At 35.5% G+C, this 21,697-nt stretch overlaps 1 protein-coding gene across 8 annotated transcripts in view; it reads left to right on the forward strand.

The window, feature by feature from the left end:
• The window catches only part of LOC126925681 (potassium voltage-gated channel protein Shab), a 67,823-nt gene that overhangs the window by 32,119 nt on the left and 14,007 nt on the right, over positions 1-21,697 (forward strand). For 5 of the 8 annotated variants that reach the window (XM_050741548.1, XM_050741544.1, XM_050741535.1 and 2 more), the window contains exons 6-9: positions 11,556-11,639; positions 18,730-19,002; positions 20,420-20,455; positions 21,228-21,455. In XM_050741548.1, coding sequence (XP_050597505.1) covers positions 11,556-11,639; positions 18,730-19,002; positions 20,420-20,455; positions 21,228-21,455 — 621 coding nt within the window. The remainder of the gene's footprint in view (positions 1-11,555; positions 11,640-18,729; positions 19,003-20,419; positions 20,456-21,227; positions 21,456-21,697) is intronic. The other 3 variants (XM_050741506.1, XM_050741516.1, XM_050741526.1) reach the window with 2 other exon arrangements.

Below are 21,697 nucleotides of genomic sequence, written 5' to 3' on the forward strand. Positions count from 1 at the left end.
CAGATGAACGTAATACACTTAATCCAAATGATCATTTCGAGATATCTACAATGTGTTTCGTGTTTAACGATTATTCTCAACGGATATGAGTTTCTGTTTATTTGCACAATCTCTTCGCTTCCTATCGTTCTCTGATAGCAATTTGCGTTTGAAATGAGTTTCGTAGTTTACTGAAACCATAGCGTCGCCGAATGTGATATAATCATAATAACTTCTCTTTCAAAAATAAGCAGCTGATAGAGTAAGTAAAAAATGCAAAGAAGGCAATAAAATCACTGTACACATCTGTTTAGAAAATTCTTCTTCTTTGATGATTTTAGAATTTCATATTTGCATTTCGTACATTTCTCAATATATTTTCTAACGTGTCTCGAGTATGAAGGTAATCAAAATTGATAGTTTGTTTAGAAGGAAATGGTAAATCTTATACAATCAGATTGTATACCTATTCGTCTAATTTTTCTTTTTAATAATTTTCAAATTCTAAATTTATATCTCGATATAAATCGACAAATATAAATTAATTGTTTGCTATAAATTGAAGTTGATAGATTGCTACGTAAAAGTTTGTTTATGACGCTTTCGCTATGATATGCGTCTGTTCTCGTTGTTAACTAATATTTAATTATTTCATTAATTAAACAATGTATCTAACGTAGAAAAAAGTTAAATATATAGCCTTAACACTTATGTTAAGTCCGATAAAAAAGAAATTCGAGCCCGTCTTAAGGATAGAATCGTTCGTAAATTTTGAGTATCCGCACATGGCTACTAAAGGCACGACTATCAGAACGTCAGTGCGGTCACATTGGATGCAAACTAGTAGTAGAGTCTGATTTTAATCAGACCCAAGGATAATATGTATATCTTATACTTTCAATACATATATCGTTCCATTCGCTGTTCTGTTTACTGTTACGAAGTCTTTTCACAGATAGTTTCTCAATTAATTTCAATAAAAAAGATACTGTTTTACATATAACAAATAATATATGTATGTATACGTACGGAGTGTTCATACTAATATCTCGAACGATTTCTTCCAACCTTTTGCAAGAAATCAATGTAACAGAAAAAAGTTACGAATTGAAATTTATCTGTGTCGATCGGACAATGTTTGACGATAATGAACATTTTGAAAATATCATTTTCCATCGCGTTACGAAGCTAACGTAGCTTTGTTTTTTTTTTTTTTTTTTTTTTAATGGAATTGTATACATTCTTTTCATCAAACTGAAACTGATACTTCTATTCGCAAAGTAATCTAGTTTATGATACTGGAAGTAATAATACTTGTCTTTTTCGCTCAGTTTATTTTTGAACGGTGTATATACGTACAAACACAGCACGTTGAAAACATTTCTCACTTTATCCCTGGTCTAATAAAATCAATGAGGATTAAACACATTAATAGTATAATTTATAGTATAGACGATAATGTAATTTGTATATACTAAACTTTAAAGACTATTTTTTTTTTAAATACATGTTCAAGTAAGATTTCGCCCTTTTGTAGAATCCAATTAATAGCTTTAGTTTAATTGATTTTCGTGAACTACTGCTCTACTAATTATTTTCAAGCAACGTTCTACGTTTATCAACTTTGTTAATTTGAAGTAAAAGTACATTCTATGTTTATGGAATTCATCTTAATATGTTCAACAATATAATGACAAAAATCAAATGTATAATTCCATTTGAAACATTTTAGTAGTCATTTAGGAATTCACTATGAAACAAGTATTTTCTAAATATTTATTATCACTATATGTTATTCACTCGATACAGATAATATGTGAAATGTTAAAAAGGAAACCCTGTATGTGTATATGCATATATGTGTATGTAAATAAGTTACAAAACATAAACCAATATCGTAAGTTGATGTTAGTGTAAAGTATCGTTTTCGCAAAAACAACTGCCATTGTGTTAATAAATAAAGCGTTGAACAAGACTGACGCGTATTCTCCAAACATAAAAGTTACCTGTGTGTGTGTGTGTGAAAGCATTAAAAAAAAAAAAAAAATACAAAGTTGTTGTATATTTATATCGAGCACACTCACCGTTCCTCTTATCTCAAGACTTATTTTTTATCTTTTTTTTTCTATTCATTTACTATCTACCATATATGTATGCATCAAGTATAACCGCTGCTTTTTCCTCGATGTATCATAATATCTATTTGAACGAATGTGCATCCAATGATATCGTTCTTGTTTGGAATCGATGTAATCTCGTTGGTGTCGAATAGCCACGGCACAAGTTTGTCTCTTTACACCGCCGTGCCCTAGCGAAGTAATAAATTTGCAACGATACGTCTACAATGGCAGAATGACACGATGTACCCAAGCACGCCTAGTGTGAAACAATCTTTCCATTTTTCCTTTTCTTTTTTTTTATTTTTCTATTTGGTCTTTCGTGAGAAAAGAAAGCACGTCGAGCGCCGAAAGGAAAAAAAAAAAAAAAAAGAGAAGAGACCAAATCCGCTCGATGTGCAGCTTTTTATCTATGTGTGTCTGCTTGATTTTTCTTTCTTCTTTTCTTTTTTACGGGACACCGGTGACAAATTGATCCGGTATCCCGTAGAGTTGTGTCTAACTTCTTATCCGTGTCAGCGAAATTGCTGCTAGAATCTCGAAATCAGGTCTGGCACGAACACAAAACGAGTAAATATTCCTCTCAACAGTTTTGTATATGGTTTAAATTTCGATGGGATATTTCAGTCCTTTACGAATCTTTCTCGCGAATGTTTCGAATAGCCTCGTTTGCGAAAATTATAATATTTACTCGGTGACAACACATTGAAACAATATCGCGTATGTTAGAATACGGAGCTTGGTCACCATTTATTTTCTTCCTTCTTAACTTTCTCCGTATACATATTTTTAATACAAAATTGTACGAAACATGTACGTTCACGGGAAGAATGGTCAACCTTGCTCGGTACGATACATACAAAATTAACAGAAATGCTAGTACAATACAGAGTTCTTCTTTATACAAACGCATCTATACCTACCAGTGCTGATAAAGTTACCGTAAAAATCTTCAGATAAAAGGTGCACAATTTTGCAATCTATTACTTCATGTAGATCAATAAACATGTATATGTATATATATATATGTATACAGTTTATATAAAATATTGTGAATATTGTTTTTTTTTAAATGTCTTATAGTTACGTGCAAAATCTAGTAAGATAACGACACATAAGAGAAATATCGTGATATAAAAGAATAATTCGATACTGTGAGGTATAGAGGTTCCGAATAAAGGTTTGCGCAACTTTCGACTTTAACTCTACTTGGTCGCGTGTTTTCCCGACAAATTCTTTCCTAGAGTTTTACCGTCCATACCGCCTCTCGGCAGATAAAATCTACGCGATTGATTTTTTTTCTTTTTTTTTTTTTTCTTTCATTTAGTTCGCGAGTGAACCGACGATCTGCGGAGCCCGAAAGAAACGACATTAACTTTCCTTGATGCTCGCTTTCCCCTTTACTCGTCCACGCTATTCGAATTCAATAATCCTTTAACAATTGCGTATCCTCGATTCATCGAACTTGAAACTCTTCGGATTTTTATTTCTCCGCGAATTAACGATTCTTCTGAAAGCTATCGTCGAACGTTCGTTGCTACGTACGTACTGCAACACATATTCGTAAGTAATCGTGGTAATTTGTAAATAGCAGTGTAGAAAGATTGGAAGTTCGATGAGCCGAAGACGATTGAGTCATTGGGAACACTAATCCTCTCATCATAACACGATCTTTTTACATTATATTGGCTTCTATCCTTTCTAACGTTGTTTAACAAAAAGAAAGATCGATAAGAACTTTGCCAAATGAATTCCAGCCAATGAATTACACAGCAATCGTCGAGTAAAAAAAGAAAAAGAATAAAATGATAGAGCTTGCTATAGATAAGTAATTACGAGCTGAAATGAGAGACGAGTGTTGATAAATGAGAGGATTGAGGATATCACGAAGATTAAAGGACAGTGAAGACATCGATTAAAGAAAAAGATGATATAAGACCGCGTAGAGTACAAAATTGGCTCCATCGAATGTAATAACGTGTCGTCCAAGTGCTTTTTCGTCGGGAAACGCGCCGGTCTAACGATTGCATCGTCGAATCGGATCTTATCCTTCGACTGGCAGTGCTCCTTTCGCACATCACTGCGGTCCTGGAATGCTCGCTTATCAATAACGAATGAATGAATGTGCTTTTCTTTTAGAACACAGAGAACACGCAGGGCACCGAAACTTAGGCAGCGATTTCTGTAAATGGAGGTTCTCGATCACGATTCGTGTGTGCGTCACGTGTATACAGTGCACCAGCGATCACGTTTTCAAAGCACACCAAAGCAGGATAAACTGTTAAAACGTAGTCGCCGATGTGTTTCTTTCAATTAGATACTAATTTGTTTCACTTATTTCTGTTCACATAGATTCCAGGTATGCCAATAGACCTTTCGATGTTCCTTCAGTTTCTTATCAGTTGGTCTGAGAATTTCTTTCTTTCGTTGATTGTTATCACGTACGGCCGTCGATAATTGACTCTGCGGAACACAGAAATAATACACCACGTAATCGAATAATGCCATCGCAGTTCGTGTCGTGGAAATGTTAATTTCAATCGAACTACGTGCCTTGTAGGTTCTCCGCGCGCTCTACCAATTTTTATCCACAAAAACTTGCGCACTCGACGTTCTGTAATTTCGACAAATCGTTGGAGAAACGTTGACGCATCTCGCGGTCAGATAACTTCTCCTGGGTATTGTGTATAATTAGCGTAAACACGTTCAGCAGTGCAACTACAAAATAATTCAATCGAGTTACACGTAAGGGAGTAGTTACACTACTGAATCTATAAGACGATAGATTTGCAACGTTCAATTTTTCTATACCAATTGGAAAGGATAAATGTTTGTTTCGTTTAAATATTCATAAAGATTACTTCGTTGTTATTCATTATCAATAGGAAATTCGTTATATGACAGCAACTATTTCGCTCTAAACTATTATGCTCATTAAACTCTCAGTATTAATTTCTCACACTGGATTACGCAATCCCATTACGTTTTACGCAGTTGGCTGCAATAGTACGATCTATTTTCACTTTTCAAGCCGATTGCTCGCGGGTATCTTTCGGAATGCAACCGTTGGTTGCACGATCAATGGCAACTGTTTTTAAAAAACGAAAACGGAAAGGTTTACGAACGGTGGATAAACGATTCTCGAGGAAAAGTCCGATAAAGGTAGAAAGAAAATAATATAATTGGGAAACTGAGAAAGCACAGTGCCGGTCATAAGTATCAGGACCTTCCTACTCGCTGCAATTGTCGAGAAACTGCAGCAAATTTAACTACTTCAAATTTTAATATTTCACGTTGTAAGGAACGTACGAATGAATTAACAGATTTATAATAAAATAACTAAAGAAACAAAAGCAGTGGAAAGTATCCGATTTAAGTTAACACGGGAGAATACGAAACGTTGAAATACTTATGGCCCACAGTGTGCGTAGGAAGAAAGATTATTGCAGGCAGCAGTGTGCCGCAATTCGTGAGCCAATGATGAGTTCAGATCCATTCTTTCACCATTGGCGGTAACTTTCTGACGGATTTCGTGTCGGTATGTTACAGGCAATGTCCGACAGCGCGCATTGAACCACCATCGTTGAACAAAGCCGCCGAAACTTTCGTCACACACACGAATTACCTGCTACTGTCGGACCTTGCCGAATCTCGTTCTCTTTCGCTGCATGTGCATTGTGTGTCGGTCGCTCAGTCGAAAAGAATCGAGCAAAATCCACGAAACGTTGAATCTTTGAATCGGGTTCGATCCTCTCAGAGAGAACTGTAAAAGTAACTAACGAATGAAAATAGTTACGGGGAAAAAAGAGCGAAAACGAGATTAACAAAAAAAAACAGAGAAGGAAAAAAAAAAAAGAAAAAAGAAAACAAAGAGATAGAAACGAAGGATTTAAAGTTTTCGAAAGATGTACACGGGAAACAGTTTTACGCGTTCAAGAGAAATCTAAACGGTCTTTCCTGGCAACGTCCGACAAGATAGAAACTCTGCAAGTTTTCGTAGCAACTGGCAGCCACGAGAAAGGCAACGGCAGAATGAAAACGATGAAGTGCGAGAGACGAGAACGAAAATGCGTGACGATGGACGATAATCCGGGGGTGTGAGGCCGCGGTACTTGGACGTCGGACCTTGCCGTGCTCGATCCGAGAAAAGCGCGGAACGCTTTTGTGATTGCACTTTTCAGAGATACGTTTTTACTGTCTTCTTTCTAACGCTCGATCGCCCCTCCGTTCTGTTTCTTCTATTTTTCATCGTGTCATGCCGCTTCATGCCCTCTTCTCCTACGCGCGTTTCTTCGTTGAAGGATTTTTGATTTTTCAGCATTTTGAATTATGCGGATACGCTATCGTTTATAAGCTCATTTGGACACTTCCGAATTTTTGCAAATATGTAAAACGTATTTCAAGAGAAAGCGTTTAATCCAACTTTGGCTTCTGATCTTATGTCAGGCAATCGTACAAAGTTAGTAGATGAGAATAATAGTTAATCGGTATAAATAAAAGAACAAGAATTCGTCGTCTTAGTTTTTAACTATCCTGAGTCGATTTTTCCAAAGAACGTAATTAAAGAATGAAAGTGTGTCTTACTGTTGTGAAGAGTAGAATTCATGATAATACGACGAAAATTCTACTTGGTAAACGAATATTCAGTTCTTTTAAGTCGCACGTTAAGCTTCACGAACTTTGAATGTGAATGAATTTTTGTCCCGCGCGGACATCCGAATTTAAGTGACCTCGACCGTGTCTGTTGAAAATCTTGGGATCACAGAGCGAGTGAAACGTTTCTAATCGCACTCTTGAAGTTTATACGATTTTGAAACTCTTAAACATCTACCACGGACAATCGTGGAACTCTAGAACGATGCAGATATACTTTCTGTTTTAGTTTAAAAGCGGAATAAGAGGAGGTGACCTGAATACACAGGCTCGAGTATAAATATGGGCTAGTTGAACTTTTAAGAATCAACGTTTTTACTATTACTTCAACTATATAGTCCGAATTACGTATTTATGTTACTAGTTATAAATTATGAATGAATTAAGTCCGTTTAGCTCGTTTCAATTTCGTGTCACAAAGCAAACGTGTTTTATATATTACATCGAAGTGTCACCTCTTAAAAATCTTCAACAGATTTGCCAATAAGTTCTGAAATAAAAATGCCAGTCCATATTTAGACCACCTTCTATATAACCACTGTCAAATGACCCCAGTTAGGTGATCGGGTAAAGAACGAACCATTGAGAAACGTTTTTCGATCATATCTTTGAAAATATAAAAAAATCTGTGAAGAAAATCAAAATATCTTTAAAAATATAACAATATCCGAACATTGAGTTGCACCAAACGTCCAAATACTTGTGAACGGTAGCGTATAACCAACTTGGCTCTCCCTTTCTTTTTTACTTCTCCTTCTTTTTCTCGTCCGTTTCAGTTGTTATCGGAAAGTTTATTGATTTTCTCTTGTTTCTTTTTTGGCAGTAGCGACTGTAATCATGCTGCAGATCAATGGTGCATTCGAGGTGTACGAGCTGTAACTAGAGTATATACCCTAATTAGACTGCTTCGTTGCTCGGTCGTGCTTGTTAACCACGTGTACGATTACTTTGTATGATTATAGACGTGTATTTTATTATTCGATTAGAAACACGATACACATGGAAATTTAGTTAAATGCACGTTATATGCATACGTCCCCCATATGCGGCCATTCTGCTCAGCTCTATTATTACCATCTGTTGGGTGATACTAATTTCAATTTGTAACGCAATATACATTTAGCGAGACACGCCGAAGAGAAACGCGTGCTCTGGCTCGATCTTTTAAATAGCATCAATGTCGCATCACGCCTTTTAGCATCGATTAGTCTTCTGACACCCGTGTTCTCGTTTAGTTCCGATCGTCGAAAGTGGGCAATTATAATTCACTCGTTGATAAAGTTGCGTACGTCGATCGATTATGCAATGTATATTGGAACGCGGTTTCTCGAGGTTCTAAATATTCTTAAGCAGAACTATAACGCGTATTTATCGATCCTCGAAATTCATTAAGAAACGCTACTTATTACGGAGACAACGTGTTTGTCCGTGATAGACTCTCCATAGACTATATAACTAAATAGCGTGTATTTAATTAATATCGTTGATGAACAGCGCGCAGGAAAATTGTATTGACGCTCAATTTAACGTTTAACAAGTGATATAAGAAATAGAAGAAAAAGAAAAAAGAACAAAAAAAGGATTGACGTTTATAATTCTTGGAAAGAATAGGTGAACATTAGGAATTCTCGTATGATAACGAATATATTAAAAAATTTCGGTAGGTATAACATTAAGATTCGATATTTGATGAAAATCGGCTCTTTGAAACACTGCCTGTACATATAATTAACAATAACATATACATTGATAATAATGGCTGTAAGAATGAAATAATCGAACGTAGCAGAATCGTTGAACTTATCGGGCAGTTGTAATTTCCATTGTCATATTCGAACTTTCAGCTCGTATTCCATTGTAATACGACACAATTCCACGTCCATTCTTATATCAAATAAACAAATTTCTTGTAACCGAATAAAATTAACTTTAAATCTGATCTCAAAGGGTTATAATTCGATCGATTGTCTGGTTATCGAATGAAACCTCGAAGTTGGTCGGTGAATTATTTATTCGGATTAGGGACTATCGGTGCAATACATTTTCGATTGACTTCGAGGAAATTGTAATGGAAAGGAAGACATATTTTTCTTTTCTTTTTTTTTTCATTGATATAATATAAACTCGATTACAATTTTAAAAAGAATGGAACGTGAAAAATGCTTTACATTGCTGTTCGAAAAAATTACTGCATTACGTCGACTTCGAGGTTTCGTGATATTCGTTCTTTTTACATGTCAATTTAATTTACCACGTATCGATAACGTTTTCTCTTTATGTTACTCTAGATAACGAACGGAATTTATTAATTTCATATCAGCCCTTTCAGATTTGTATATTAACAATTAACAAGGCACACGATCGAACGCAGTGAATCTGAAAGGGTTAAATGTCGCTCTTCTTTCCGTAAAAACATACAGGACAGCAGGTTCGAGGGACGGTTCGTTTTAAAAGTATAATTGCGATCAATTGATCTCGCGTAAGTAACGAAAAGCAATTGTGACGTCCGTCCACACACGATGTTAATTTCTTTTCACTACGATGCGTTTCACTGTCACTCGGTATATACGTACCTCGATGAACACATCGTTACACTTTATGTATCATTAAACAAGCCCACCAATTCATAAATAGTGGTATCGAGGATTATTCAAAATTGATTATCTCATCTTATTTTAACGCTCTAAAATGGTCTTCTATTTTCTTATGAGAAAATAGATTAATCACAGCTGCACGTACTGTCGTATGTAGGTAACATATGTAGGTATAATGTAAGGTAATAATTATTATAATTAGACTGTGGATATTTATCAAAATTCATATTTTTAGAAATACAACTGAAGAAGCGAAATCTACGTACAGATTTGTTTCACCCAGCCAAATGATTTTTTTTTATATTGTGCGCACTCCTGCACCTACAAATTTTCTACGAAATGCATAAAGATCCTCAGACGAGCTTTTGTCTTTTTATTGCGAGATAGTTAAAAGGGACGCAAGGTATGCGTCAACGTCAACTACGTAGCTTTCAGCGTAAAACGTGAAAGATAAGGACATTATGTAATCCGCTATCTATTTCAAGATAGAGAATATAATGTGAATTCAGGTATGATTATTGACCTTCCACATTCCACAATTGTATTTATTCCAAGTAGTGTTGAACATTTTCCTGCAATTTCACATTCAACCTTTGTATAGTATTTCCTTCTTATTTTTAACTTGTAAATTATGCGCTAACAATTTACCGGTAGAAAACCGGAGACTTTCTGTATATTTATCCATGGATTCACTTTACACAAAGTAAGATCTATGAGTTGAAAGTTTAGTTTATTGCGTTTGAAAATGTTATTAATAGAACTAATTCTTTTTTAATGTTACTGCAGTAAATATACACACATGGAAATGAATATTTGCTGAAGTCTTGATAGTAGTGAAAATAAGCGACTAGATCAATATGCTCTTTAACGTACAATAGCTAATACATTTGCCTCAACTTCAAACGCTACCATTCTATGAATGAAAGAATAAATATTATGTCTATGGAGGAGCGTTTAAAAACATCGCATTACTTTCTGTTTTCTGTTGCGGTCTCTAACAGAGTTAATAAGTAGAAATCATTCTCAAGTTGTATATATGTATATAGCTATCTCAATTTCAAACTTTATTTCATCTTCTTTATTCCTCTTTTTCCTTTGTTTCATATGTATTCTCATTAAACTAAAACTACTAGAAATAAACCTATTAAATAAAATTAATAGCTTGTGACAATCGATGTTTCTATGATTCTTTTCATATTTATTATTCTCATAATAATGTGCAAACAGGAGAATGCTTTAGACGCAATGTCATGTAACTTACCCAAAGTTTAGAATTATTATATCTTCTATTTAAAAAAACAAAAGTCATACTGTCATTTTCATTGAAGAGAAACCTGAAAGAAAAAAATGTCTCGTATATACCACGATTTATGAATTGATTTCACGCATTACGAAACATCCTTTCTTTAACAGATTGATACAATCGTGATACATTTTCCTTTTTACCCACGGCTACGAAAAATTTCTCTCTCTGGCTCCACGTGATCATACGTTGCCTCGTTTCCTGTTCTCGTTTAAGCCTTTGAAGCACCGTTGTCGAGGGGTGCTCCATAAAATAAAATAAAAAAAAAGGAAAAGAAAAGAATCGAAGGACCTCGTTGTTTATAACGAAGAACAGAGGTTACCGGCGCGGTGGCTGTATTCAATGATCGACGCTTCTTGCGAAAACTTTTATTCGTGATACAGTTGTTCGCTTAGAAACAAGGTAACTAATATCACACAGATGTTTTTTTTCTTGAATGCGTGCTTCAAAGGATTAATTACATGTTCGCTCGTTCGAGATGCGCTTGAATTATTCCGTATCAAAACGTCTTTTAACAGAAAAGAAAGAAAGAAACAGATATTAATTAAGATAAATGTCATGAAAAATTACTTTGAGACTTTCTCGATAAATTTTAATAATTTCAAGCATTACGATATTCAGATGATTCACATGACGACGAATCTATCTAGATGAAACTTCTAGTTAGAACGTTGTTGAAAGTTTTCTAATCCCATTTTCCGTTCTAAAATTTCTAGTTCCACGTTGTTTAAAAGAATATGCTTGTAGATGAAGGATATCGAACGACGTTACTTCACCGACATAATATTTGCCGTAAATGGAATTTTCTTGTCCGTGAAGCAAGAGCGAAATGATTCGATCGCGTCCGAGCGGGGCGAGCCCCGTGTGTTACGGAAAGTAAAATAGGAAATTGTGTGTGTGACATTGTAGGATGAAGAGAAAAAAGACAGCAGAAAATTCGAGAAAAATGATGAAATACCTAGCGAATTCGAGTGTTGCTTTTGTACTACGAAGGTATTTACGATCACTAACGTTCTTCCTTAGGCGGCACTACATACACCAATGGGCTGTCGAGAGAATTGGGACCAAGGGGACTAACATTCTTTCTTTCACTCTTCATATTTTTTTTTCTTTTTTTTTTTTCTTTTCTTTCTCTCGTCTCGTCTTGAAATCTGTATTATGTTACGATCTCTCTTTGCTGCTTTGTGCCTTCGCCAGCGATGTCTGATCGATAGAGAACACATACTATCGCGCGTGGTGGTAGTATACGTTTGTCCCCTGGCTTCTTATTTATCTGTCCGCTACTACTGTACGTTCTACTACAGCCGATGCACGGTTTTGTACGTATGTATAGTCCACTGGGTGTATGCACTGCCTCCCCCCTTTCACCTTCAACAGAGCACAACTTTTCCATTGACACGATACCAGTTCATTCAAAAGCTTTAGACGCAACCGTAGCTCCTGCACTAATTTGACTTGCGTGTAAACTCGCAATTTTGTAGGTCAAGGCACGGGCATCGTCATCGTGCTTCACGTCGGGAGAGAAATCACGCCACCGAACGAAACACGATGCCTTTGGCTCTGGCCGTACACCAACTCCTTTCACCTGATCCTAAATAGAAAATATTATAATCTGCCCTACGAACAAGTTTATCCAGCGAGCAACAGCTTGCTTAGCGATGCTGGGCGATCGCTTCGAGTCGAACAGCTTAAGCGATATAAAATCAAAGGGATGGAAAATTTATGTGATTTGAGAAAATCCTATCTCGAAGAACGTTTCATAAAAATTATTTCTATTACAGAGATTATTTGTCAATAGTTCTAAATGAAATTTACCTGACTCTTAAGATCGTACATGTACGTTAAATAATTAATTTTAAAATTACTTTTAGTTTGCCAGGGGAAATGTCAAATGCAGATATACTTTTTAAGCGTACGTAGCTTTTTAAGCTCGATTCAACGAATATTCGTCTCTGTGTAATCTTATACATATCATGAGTCTTTACTATAAATGGAAACGATAAGTATATTTAAAATTCTAGGAACCTGAACAATATTCAGGTTTACAGAGGGTTAAAAATGGATATTTGAAATTTGTCTTTGATTTGATTCATACACAAACTCATTTTAAGATACATGTACGACACGTACATACTTTTGAAACTGGGTACACTAATCGTTGGGCATATTATAAGTACTAGGTATCTGCGAATTAAAGTTTCTTTTTGTATTATCCTTACGAAGTAATTAATATTTCTCTGTTTCAAAAATAAAAAAAGAACAAACTTAAAGAGAAACATTATAAAAAAAATACAAATATTATTTTCTTCCAATAATTTAACAGTTCTAAATTATTCTCTAACAACGCTTGGAATCATTATTGCAATAACTTGCTAACAAGCCTTTTATGTAAATTTTAATTAATTTCTAATGTACATGTCCTACTAAGATTACCAATGCTGAGATTTTTATAAAAAATCATAGCATTTCTTTTTTTCTTTCTTTTTATTTCTTCTTCGATGATATGCTCTATCCAATTAACACCGCAACGAATTTTCTTCGTCTTTTCGTAACGTATCGTGAATTTTACTTTCTTGTTAGAATTTGAATAATTGCAAAACATTTCAAATTGCATCCTCCAATTATTCGCACATGCCTACTATATAGTATTTACTTAAACCGATCTATACTTTCTCTTTCTTTCTCTCCCATGGATAATTTCCTGCTTTCAAGTTTCAAACGAACATAAAGTTTGCACGCTAGTGTCGTGCATGAATCACGCTGGCAATCGTACGAGTAGGCTAGAACGAAAGAGAATTTACTCGTGTTCAAGCAATTTGCTTGCAGGCTGTTAACGATTCGGACAAATGTCTTGACACGAAACGCCGTGCTCCGACTGGAACACATTTCACTTCGAGTGCTTCCGTAACGAATATTCGCTACGACGTACCAACTTTACACGATACATTATTTCGTACTATTCACGATTTTCCGGTGATTTCGCAACCAGAGCAATAACGCGGTATGCAGCGTGTATGTAAATTATTTCCACGTTGCTGTATCCGCGTTCGACATTCACGTTCTTGTTATTTTAAGGAAGGATCCTCGCGTAACAAAAATAAAAGCATGTCGTATTTTGTGAATTTGTTTCAAACTAATTACTAGTCACACGAGACTAGACGTTCGTTTTTTAGATGGACAACTAGTCTCGAGGTATAAATCTAATTTTCTCTATTTCAATTCATTCTTATCGTTTACTAGCTTTTCAAACTGCCGACTGTTTAATAACTTTTTGAATTGGCGTGCGCGATAACTGAGAAAACAATTGATCGATCAATTTCAGGCGAAATTCATTCGCTTCGTTGTAGATTTCGCCTGCGATCGAATCTCAAATTTTTATTCCATTATTCACTCGTAACATTCTTTTTAAACTACGTGAATTCAACTTGTCCGATGTCCTTACTTCTAAACAGAAGCGTGTATCGATCAAATGAACGAGTCTTCTATTTCGTTTCTAAATTCTCGTTCGAAATTCCAACTAACTTCCTTGGAAATGTTCACCTCCTGGAAGCAGGATATTATTTCTTCAATGACATTTATCACACACGACGACTGGATGCCTTAAGCGAACGACATTGATTGACTTACCGGTCCCTTTCATTAGCTCATTGGCTGCAACAGACACGCATACAATAGACTTTCATTCACCTCATCATCGTGCCGTGGCATGATCAACTAAAATGGTATATACAACCTGATTAATTAGAGTACATCACGTAGGATCGTGTTTGTCGACGAGTTGCACTTTCATTTAGCAAATTATTAGTCACGATATCTTGCAAGGATCGCACGATGTTACTTACAATCTGTTGCTTCCTTTTTTTTTCTTTGCAACGCGACATAATGACAATGAAATGAGATACAATCGCTGAATACGTTGTATTCCTATACGTACGTGGTGTACGTGGTTGATTGATTGTACAGATATGTATTTTTCGATATATCTTTAAATCGTTGAACGATTACAGATCGTTGAATACAATTTGCAAGAGATTGATGTCTACATATTGTTAAGTGTCTATCGACCAACAATCGATCGAATAAAGAAAATTAATTTACGCGGAATGAATGAATGAGACATGACATTATTTAGAACGCATACTGTACAACATTTTTATGAATATTTTGTGAATATTCAATATGAATATATAAAACTTCTTGAAGCTTCACAACTACTGCAATGAGATAAGGCTATGATTATATATCGAAAATTGGATAATATATTTAGAGAAAATCGAAGAATTGAGAATACATAGAAGTTATAAAATATTTCATTTATGTTTCTGTTCATTCGTTAAACATACACCTCACAGAGATCGCAAGATTATTTGAACAGAAAATTTTCTGTACAATTAATAAATACACTGCGGATTTTTATATGAATTTATATTTTTATAGACGCAATTAAAGAAATAGAAGTTAAGTAGAGATTCGTTTTATTTGTTAAAAATTATAACAAGTATTCTATTATATCTTTGTACACATATTGTTATATGCTTTCTGCACATTTCTACGTATTCAAATTTTACAGAAACCCATAGAAATCAGCAGTCTATCGATAAGCTTCGATATCTAATGGAACCACGTTTGACACTAATTAGAAAATTAAAACAAACGTTTTACAATGCCAAATATGTTATACAATATTAAATATGTTTTACTAAATATACATATATTTATACGTTTAATTTCTTCTAACTTTTCTACGCGTTTCCAGATTGATTTCAAGTATTAAAGAAATTGCGACGTTATAATTACGACGGTCTTGTCTCATTATAGTGTGAATGAACTTTCAAGATATTTCGCGCAACACACGCGACATACTCGTAAAATTTGCGCACAGTAAGCGTTCAAACATTTCCGCGAGTACGCGCAAGTACGTAATCACTGTAGTTATAAAGAATCTGCATAAACGTTCGAATGCTTTCGCGAGCTACTGCAAATCGCTCAACGACGTTACAATCAAGCAACAATCGGGAAACGCTGTTTCAAACGATTGCATCCCATTCTCTGTGTCACTTAACGAAAAATAGGATTCGAAATTACACGAATAAAGAAAGTAACCTCATGTGAAACAAATGCGACAGCTGTGACAACGACGAATGCGATTCTGCAGCTGCTACACTTGGTCACGTAATGCTATTAAAATCTCGGCGACCAAGTTTTATTTGAACAAGCGAAGTTCGCGCGACAGAAAATCGCGTATGAATTTGCGCAATAGCTTCGATTTAATTAACGATGGTCCGAGACTCTGACATTGCTTTAATCTCAAACGAGATCATCGTTGCGCGAGCTGGTGGCCAAATAAAAGGCAATGCTCGAATTTCGTCAATAAATGATACTGTTACACGTATACAATCGTCACTTTCCAATTTCCAGAGCGTACAGTTTCCACTTCAAATTGACCACGTTTTTCCATCTCTCTCTCTCTCTCTCTCTCTCTCTTTTTCTCTAGTTGATCATTTTTCCAGTTTTCAATCTTTTCGCGGTAAACCCGGGTGAATCATTTCCAAAGAGAAAATTTGAACCATGGAATGTACGCTTTCTACGAACAACGATCTGTATATGGATCGTTCGAACCCGCTACACGATCTCAGTCAGAAACTACAAAAAGAGAAACCGAGGCGAAAGAAAAACAGAAAGAAAACATCGAAGAAACACAGAGTATTTCGTACAAAACGAAAGCTTAAAGATATCGTGTTACGGGTTCGGCAGTACACGCTTCTTTCACTTTTCATCTTTTCAGCATGCTGTTCTTCTTCTTCTTCTTTTTTTTTTCTTTCTTTCTTTCATTTTTTAGAAACAGAACTACTCAGACTAACAAAGCACGATAACAGCATATACAGATTTTGCAATGATTCTCTGAATGTACTATACTATTACGACTTGTTGCATCCATTAGGACAATTGTGGCAAGCTTTGGGAATACGACTAACTAAATTGCAAACGTTGTTTTTCTTAAGTTCCGCACCTTATTACAGGCCCACATGTATATGTACTTGTATATGTACCGTCTTCCTCTAATCTACTTAATGATCGTGCAAATGCGAAAATTCTGGACCGCATCAGGCGAGTATATAATACGGAAAGTAGAAAGGTCACGTTATACGTATAGATAGCGATTATTTTAGCCAGCACACGATACCAGTTTTCTTCCTTTTTCTCCATTAACTTTTAATACATGTATATACATACAGCACACGAAGAGACTACTTTTTTCAATTAAACGAGCGCGGCTATCGTCGTTAAACGGAGCCCGGAGCAATTCGTTTCACTCGTTCTTAGACTCTGATCAATTTAAACTAGTTTTTTAGCCGATAGAGCGATAGATTGATGGAGCCGGAGAGAAACGGTGCAAAGGGCTGTTCAAGCTACCTTCAAACGTTATTACCAAGACCTGCGAAAGAAAGACCTTTTCGTCGACTACGTTGTCGATTTAACGCTGCTGTAGTCCTTTGGATTTTTGCAGCTAGATTTCCCTCCTCTGTTTCGATAACGAGAGGAGCTTTTAATGCCTCGGAAAGAATTTTTACATAAAAGCGAAACGAGAAATTGTGCTATTCGATGGAACGTTTACTCTCAAACTTGGAGGATACCACAGCGAGTCAAGATTTCTGGCAAGATTAACGCGGAACATATTCCAAAAAGAAAGTCGACCGATATCAAACGAAGAATTTATCGGTATAAAAAGATTCGAAACTGTTATATTTATTTATAAAAATTATATTTATATCGTCCTATCGCGGTTTACTTTCGGTTACTTTCGATTTTGTATATTTTAAATGCACATATTTTTCAGCTATACGAGAAGACGGATTTGTTTTCCTTTTCTTTATGTGGATTTTAACGACGATACGGTGACACGTTTTATTTTAATTGTCCGATAATTTAATAATAATTTAATTTATTCCTGAATTACCATTTGCGAATTCCATCTTAATGTTGATACATAATATTGACGTTCTCAACAAACGAACATGTTCATATCGATCACATGTGTCACATCGGTGTAATCAGGTCGGTTATTGATTTCGTTGATTAGAAATAAATTAATATATTATTGTGGTATCGGATAATTGAAATGACAATGTTACCATATCGTTGAATTCATCCTTTTTCTCGAGTTTAAGGATATGATAGAGAAAGTGCCATTTAAAAGACTATAAAGTGACTCCAGTTTTTATTAAAAAAGAATAACGTTTGAAACTTTTTACGTCGATAGATTCTTCGTCGATTACCAATTTTGTTTGCAACATTTCGTGCTGTTGTCAAAATTAGCTCTTTTTTCATGGATCATTCTCTGTATATTTGATTGTTCTGACATTGTGGCAGATGTGCCGGAATGTTGATTCGTCAGAAAGCGCACCCACTTTAACTCTTTGTCTTAATTGCTAATTTTTATTGAGATAAAGTTCTCTGAAGTAAAGTACTCACTCTCATATTTGAATAATAAAAGATCATTTTCTTTTTAATGGGAAATGATCGAAAGAGCGCAACGACCATACAAAGAAACATTTTACCATTGTATGTTCACATTGTAATTATTTATCGATTAACGTAACAAATAATGTCGATATCATAATTAGCTGCATCGCGAATAATTATAATATTAACTCATTCTCGAATTTTGACGATAGGAAAACATTTTTTTTTAATGAAAAACTATGCAAAGAACGCAGCAGGGTTAAATCAACAATTATACAAAGAGGCGTACCGCCATTGTATATTCGCCTTATCGATCGTCTATTGACTAACATAATTAGCTGCTTCGCGAATAAGTATAATATCAACTCGCGCTTTAATAATAAAAGAATGACATTTTTTTTTTATCGAAAATAGAGGATGATCCAAAGAACGCAACAACGTTGAATCAACGATCGCACGAAGTTCCAAGTCTATTCACGTTACAACCATTTATCGACGAGTGACGCGCCGTTTAATGTTAAACTTTTAGGATCACAGCGATGTTGAAGGCGACGACGCTTGGCTATGCGGCGGTTCGTCTTCGACAAACCGAGACTTTTCACCTTGGTCGTGTTTCTAGGAATACAAAGAGTTCAGAGACGCGGAAGATATAATGCCACTGGCGACCAGCGACTTTCGTAATCCCATCTGCCAAGAGATGAAGTCGATGCGATCCGGAGGAATCATGTCGATGGAGCCGGTCGCGCATCAGCAGATCTTCGCCGTGGAAGCGAAACCGTCCCCGGCACAACCGGTGGATGTCCCCAGCTTTGGCAGAACGTACAACGAGCAGGGAAGCGTAGACAGCTCTGATACGTATGCCAGCTGTCAAACGCATCCGTCTCATTCGCAGGTATAGTATGGAATCGATTGGCCGCGAGAATCTGGCCAATTGAATTCGTGAATTCAATTCACTGAAATACAGTCGCTCGTACTAATAATATTCAGACACGTTACTGTCCTCGTATTTGTCGGTTCGTTAATAATAGAGAGGATGATTCAAACATAGCGTAGCTCGCTCTACGAGAATATCAACAATTTATCGTGGCTCGAAATCACCTAAATAGTTTCGTCCTAACGATAGCGTTTAATTAGATCATTAACGAACAATTTTAACAGAACACCCTGGTTCGTGTCACGCTAATAGTCGGACCACTTATGCGCGTTCTGCATTTATTTTGCGTAATTGCCTTGTATAATCAACGTCGAGTGAAGTTAACGCGGATGTTTTTATAATACACCAAGAAATTTAACGTGTCACGTAAAGAAAAGAATACTTTTTTTCATCAAAGACGTTTCCTACTGTTATTGTATTCTCGTTTCTTGCTGTATTTTATCGCAATTTATCGGAGAGAAAGGAACGAAAGTTATGGAGAAATTGTACGGTTACTTTACTTTTCTATTTAATGATAATGTTCCCCTTCTCGTCGTCGACATAACTTCGTTCTGTATAACTTCGATTAACGTAAATAGTATAAAACACTAAGTAAGAAGAAAGTGTTGTGACTGTTCTCTTAAAGTAGCGTAAATCTTCCTATATTCCCTGAATTCACGTAAACTTCCGTGACTTCTGCTTTTCTCCTCGGTTTATCCGTTCCTCTTTCCCTTTCCTCCTCTTCCTCCTTTCATTTTATTCTTCCGCTATATAAATTGCCTCTTCCGTTATATTTATCATTTTAGAAAACGTATATTCTTCAGATTCCCTCCATATGATATATTGAACCGCGATTGTATTGCTCAATTATATTAGCATCGATTGTAGCAGTTATCGTTGGAAAATATAAAGAGCAAACGTTGTCGTTAGGAAGAAAATGTTTGCGTATTTTCAAGCTACGATAAGTGATTCGTATTTTCGAAAAATAAGCAACGCGATACCTAAATCCGCTCTTATTAACGAAGCAGCAAATACAGAGATACTGCTGTGTCAGAATATTAAATACGAGTAACTGTACGTATCCGCGGTGTGTCACGTTATTTCTACCTTTTTTTTTTTTATTTATTTATTCTTCGTTTATTTTCCCGTATGTAATAAGATGATTAATGCTTGCACTTTTCCTACTTTTTTTTTCTTTTTTTTTCTGCTGCTTTTTTTATACTTTTCTTGTTACACGATTCTGCTTGAATTTCTAACCGTAATTAACGTATAACGTTGCTCCCCTCTTCGTCTCCGTGTATTATCGTACAATACGCGCAAAGTTATTATAACATCTTGCGCATATTGTTGCCTTACTGACTGTTTCATCGGCGAGAACGAATACTAATTACCATAGGTTTCTTCTGCTGGTCATTCGGCGGATAACAATAAGGTACAACGCTAACTATCACTTAACTCGAGAAATTGCCGAACGAGCTAGTTCTTATCGTAGTGCGGGCAATGCTGAAACTTTCGATTTAGAATACTTTTCTTTTTTTACCTTACGGTAGACGTTCTAACACTTTTGAATAAAAATTGTAAATAATTTATTTAGACGTGGCTTGAAAGATAGAATTAAAAAATTTGCTTCGAATGAAGGCAAGAGTAGTTTAGGATTTCCCTGAACCTAAAATGCCCACAATCTAGAGAAGGATTTGACTAGTTTTAGAGAAATATGCGAGTGAGCTTTTGAAAATGGAATGGCGACATAAATTTTCAATAAAATTCAGTTGAAGAAAATTGTTCTGCGAATGTATTTTATTGTTTAAGAAGATGTAAGGAACAACATTCCGAATTATTATGTCATTGCTTTCGTTATTTTATTATTAATTTCTTTAGTAAATATATATTTATTGGCATGTTTATATATTTACCGGTACCCTTTGCGAGCATTCTATTACGCTTTCTATATTTGATACGCACCCTTTGGACGTACGTTGAATCAATAATAATATTCCTATAAATAAAACATGCAAAAAGATGAAAGAACAATTGGATAAATTTTAAACCTATTGCATAATAAATTTGTTCGTTTTGAAATACATTTTTGATCAATTAACGAATATTTTAAAATACCAATTTTAAATGCCTGACACTGTCAATGATACAGAATATCTTATAGAAATCTATAGAGAAAATCTTATGCTAACTGCGCTGTTTCACAGGGCGATTTGACCGAAGAAGCAGACAGTAATCTGTACGTGAATCCACTGGAAGCTGCGGAGAAGTGTGGAAATAGAGTGAAAAAGTCGGCTTCCGGTGAAGTCGGACGTAACGTTGGCGACGCGTCACCGAGTGTTGAATCGTTAAAGGACGTTCGTCCCTTTAACGAGGGTAGCAGGGTTACGTTAAACGACACAGTGCCCAAGCATAGAAAAATTCGCATTCAGCAGGTACGCTCGTTATTTGCTTTTTCATCGATCCCCTTCCAATTGTCCATCTTTGCACGCGTATCTATGGAACATCCGTTAAACGCTGTTTATCCACTGAAAAGTGTGAAACCGCTTTAACTGTAAGGAATTTTCAGAAAAATTCTTAACACCTTCGCGTACGAGCTGTATCCTAATTATACGACGCTGAGTGAATAGTTATCAAAAATATGAAGTTTATTGGAACATTAATATAGACAGAGTGC

Source organism: Bombus affinis, chromosome 2, assembly GCF_024516045.1.
Source record: "Bombus affinis isolate iyBomAffi1 chromosome 2, iyBomAffi1.2, whole genome shotgun sequence".
In the NCBI taxonomy this organism is placed as follows: Eukaryota; Metazoa; Arthropoda; class Insecta; order Hymenoptera; family Apidae; genus Bombus; species Bombus affinis.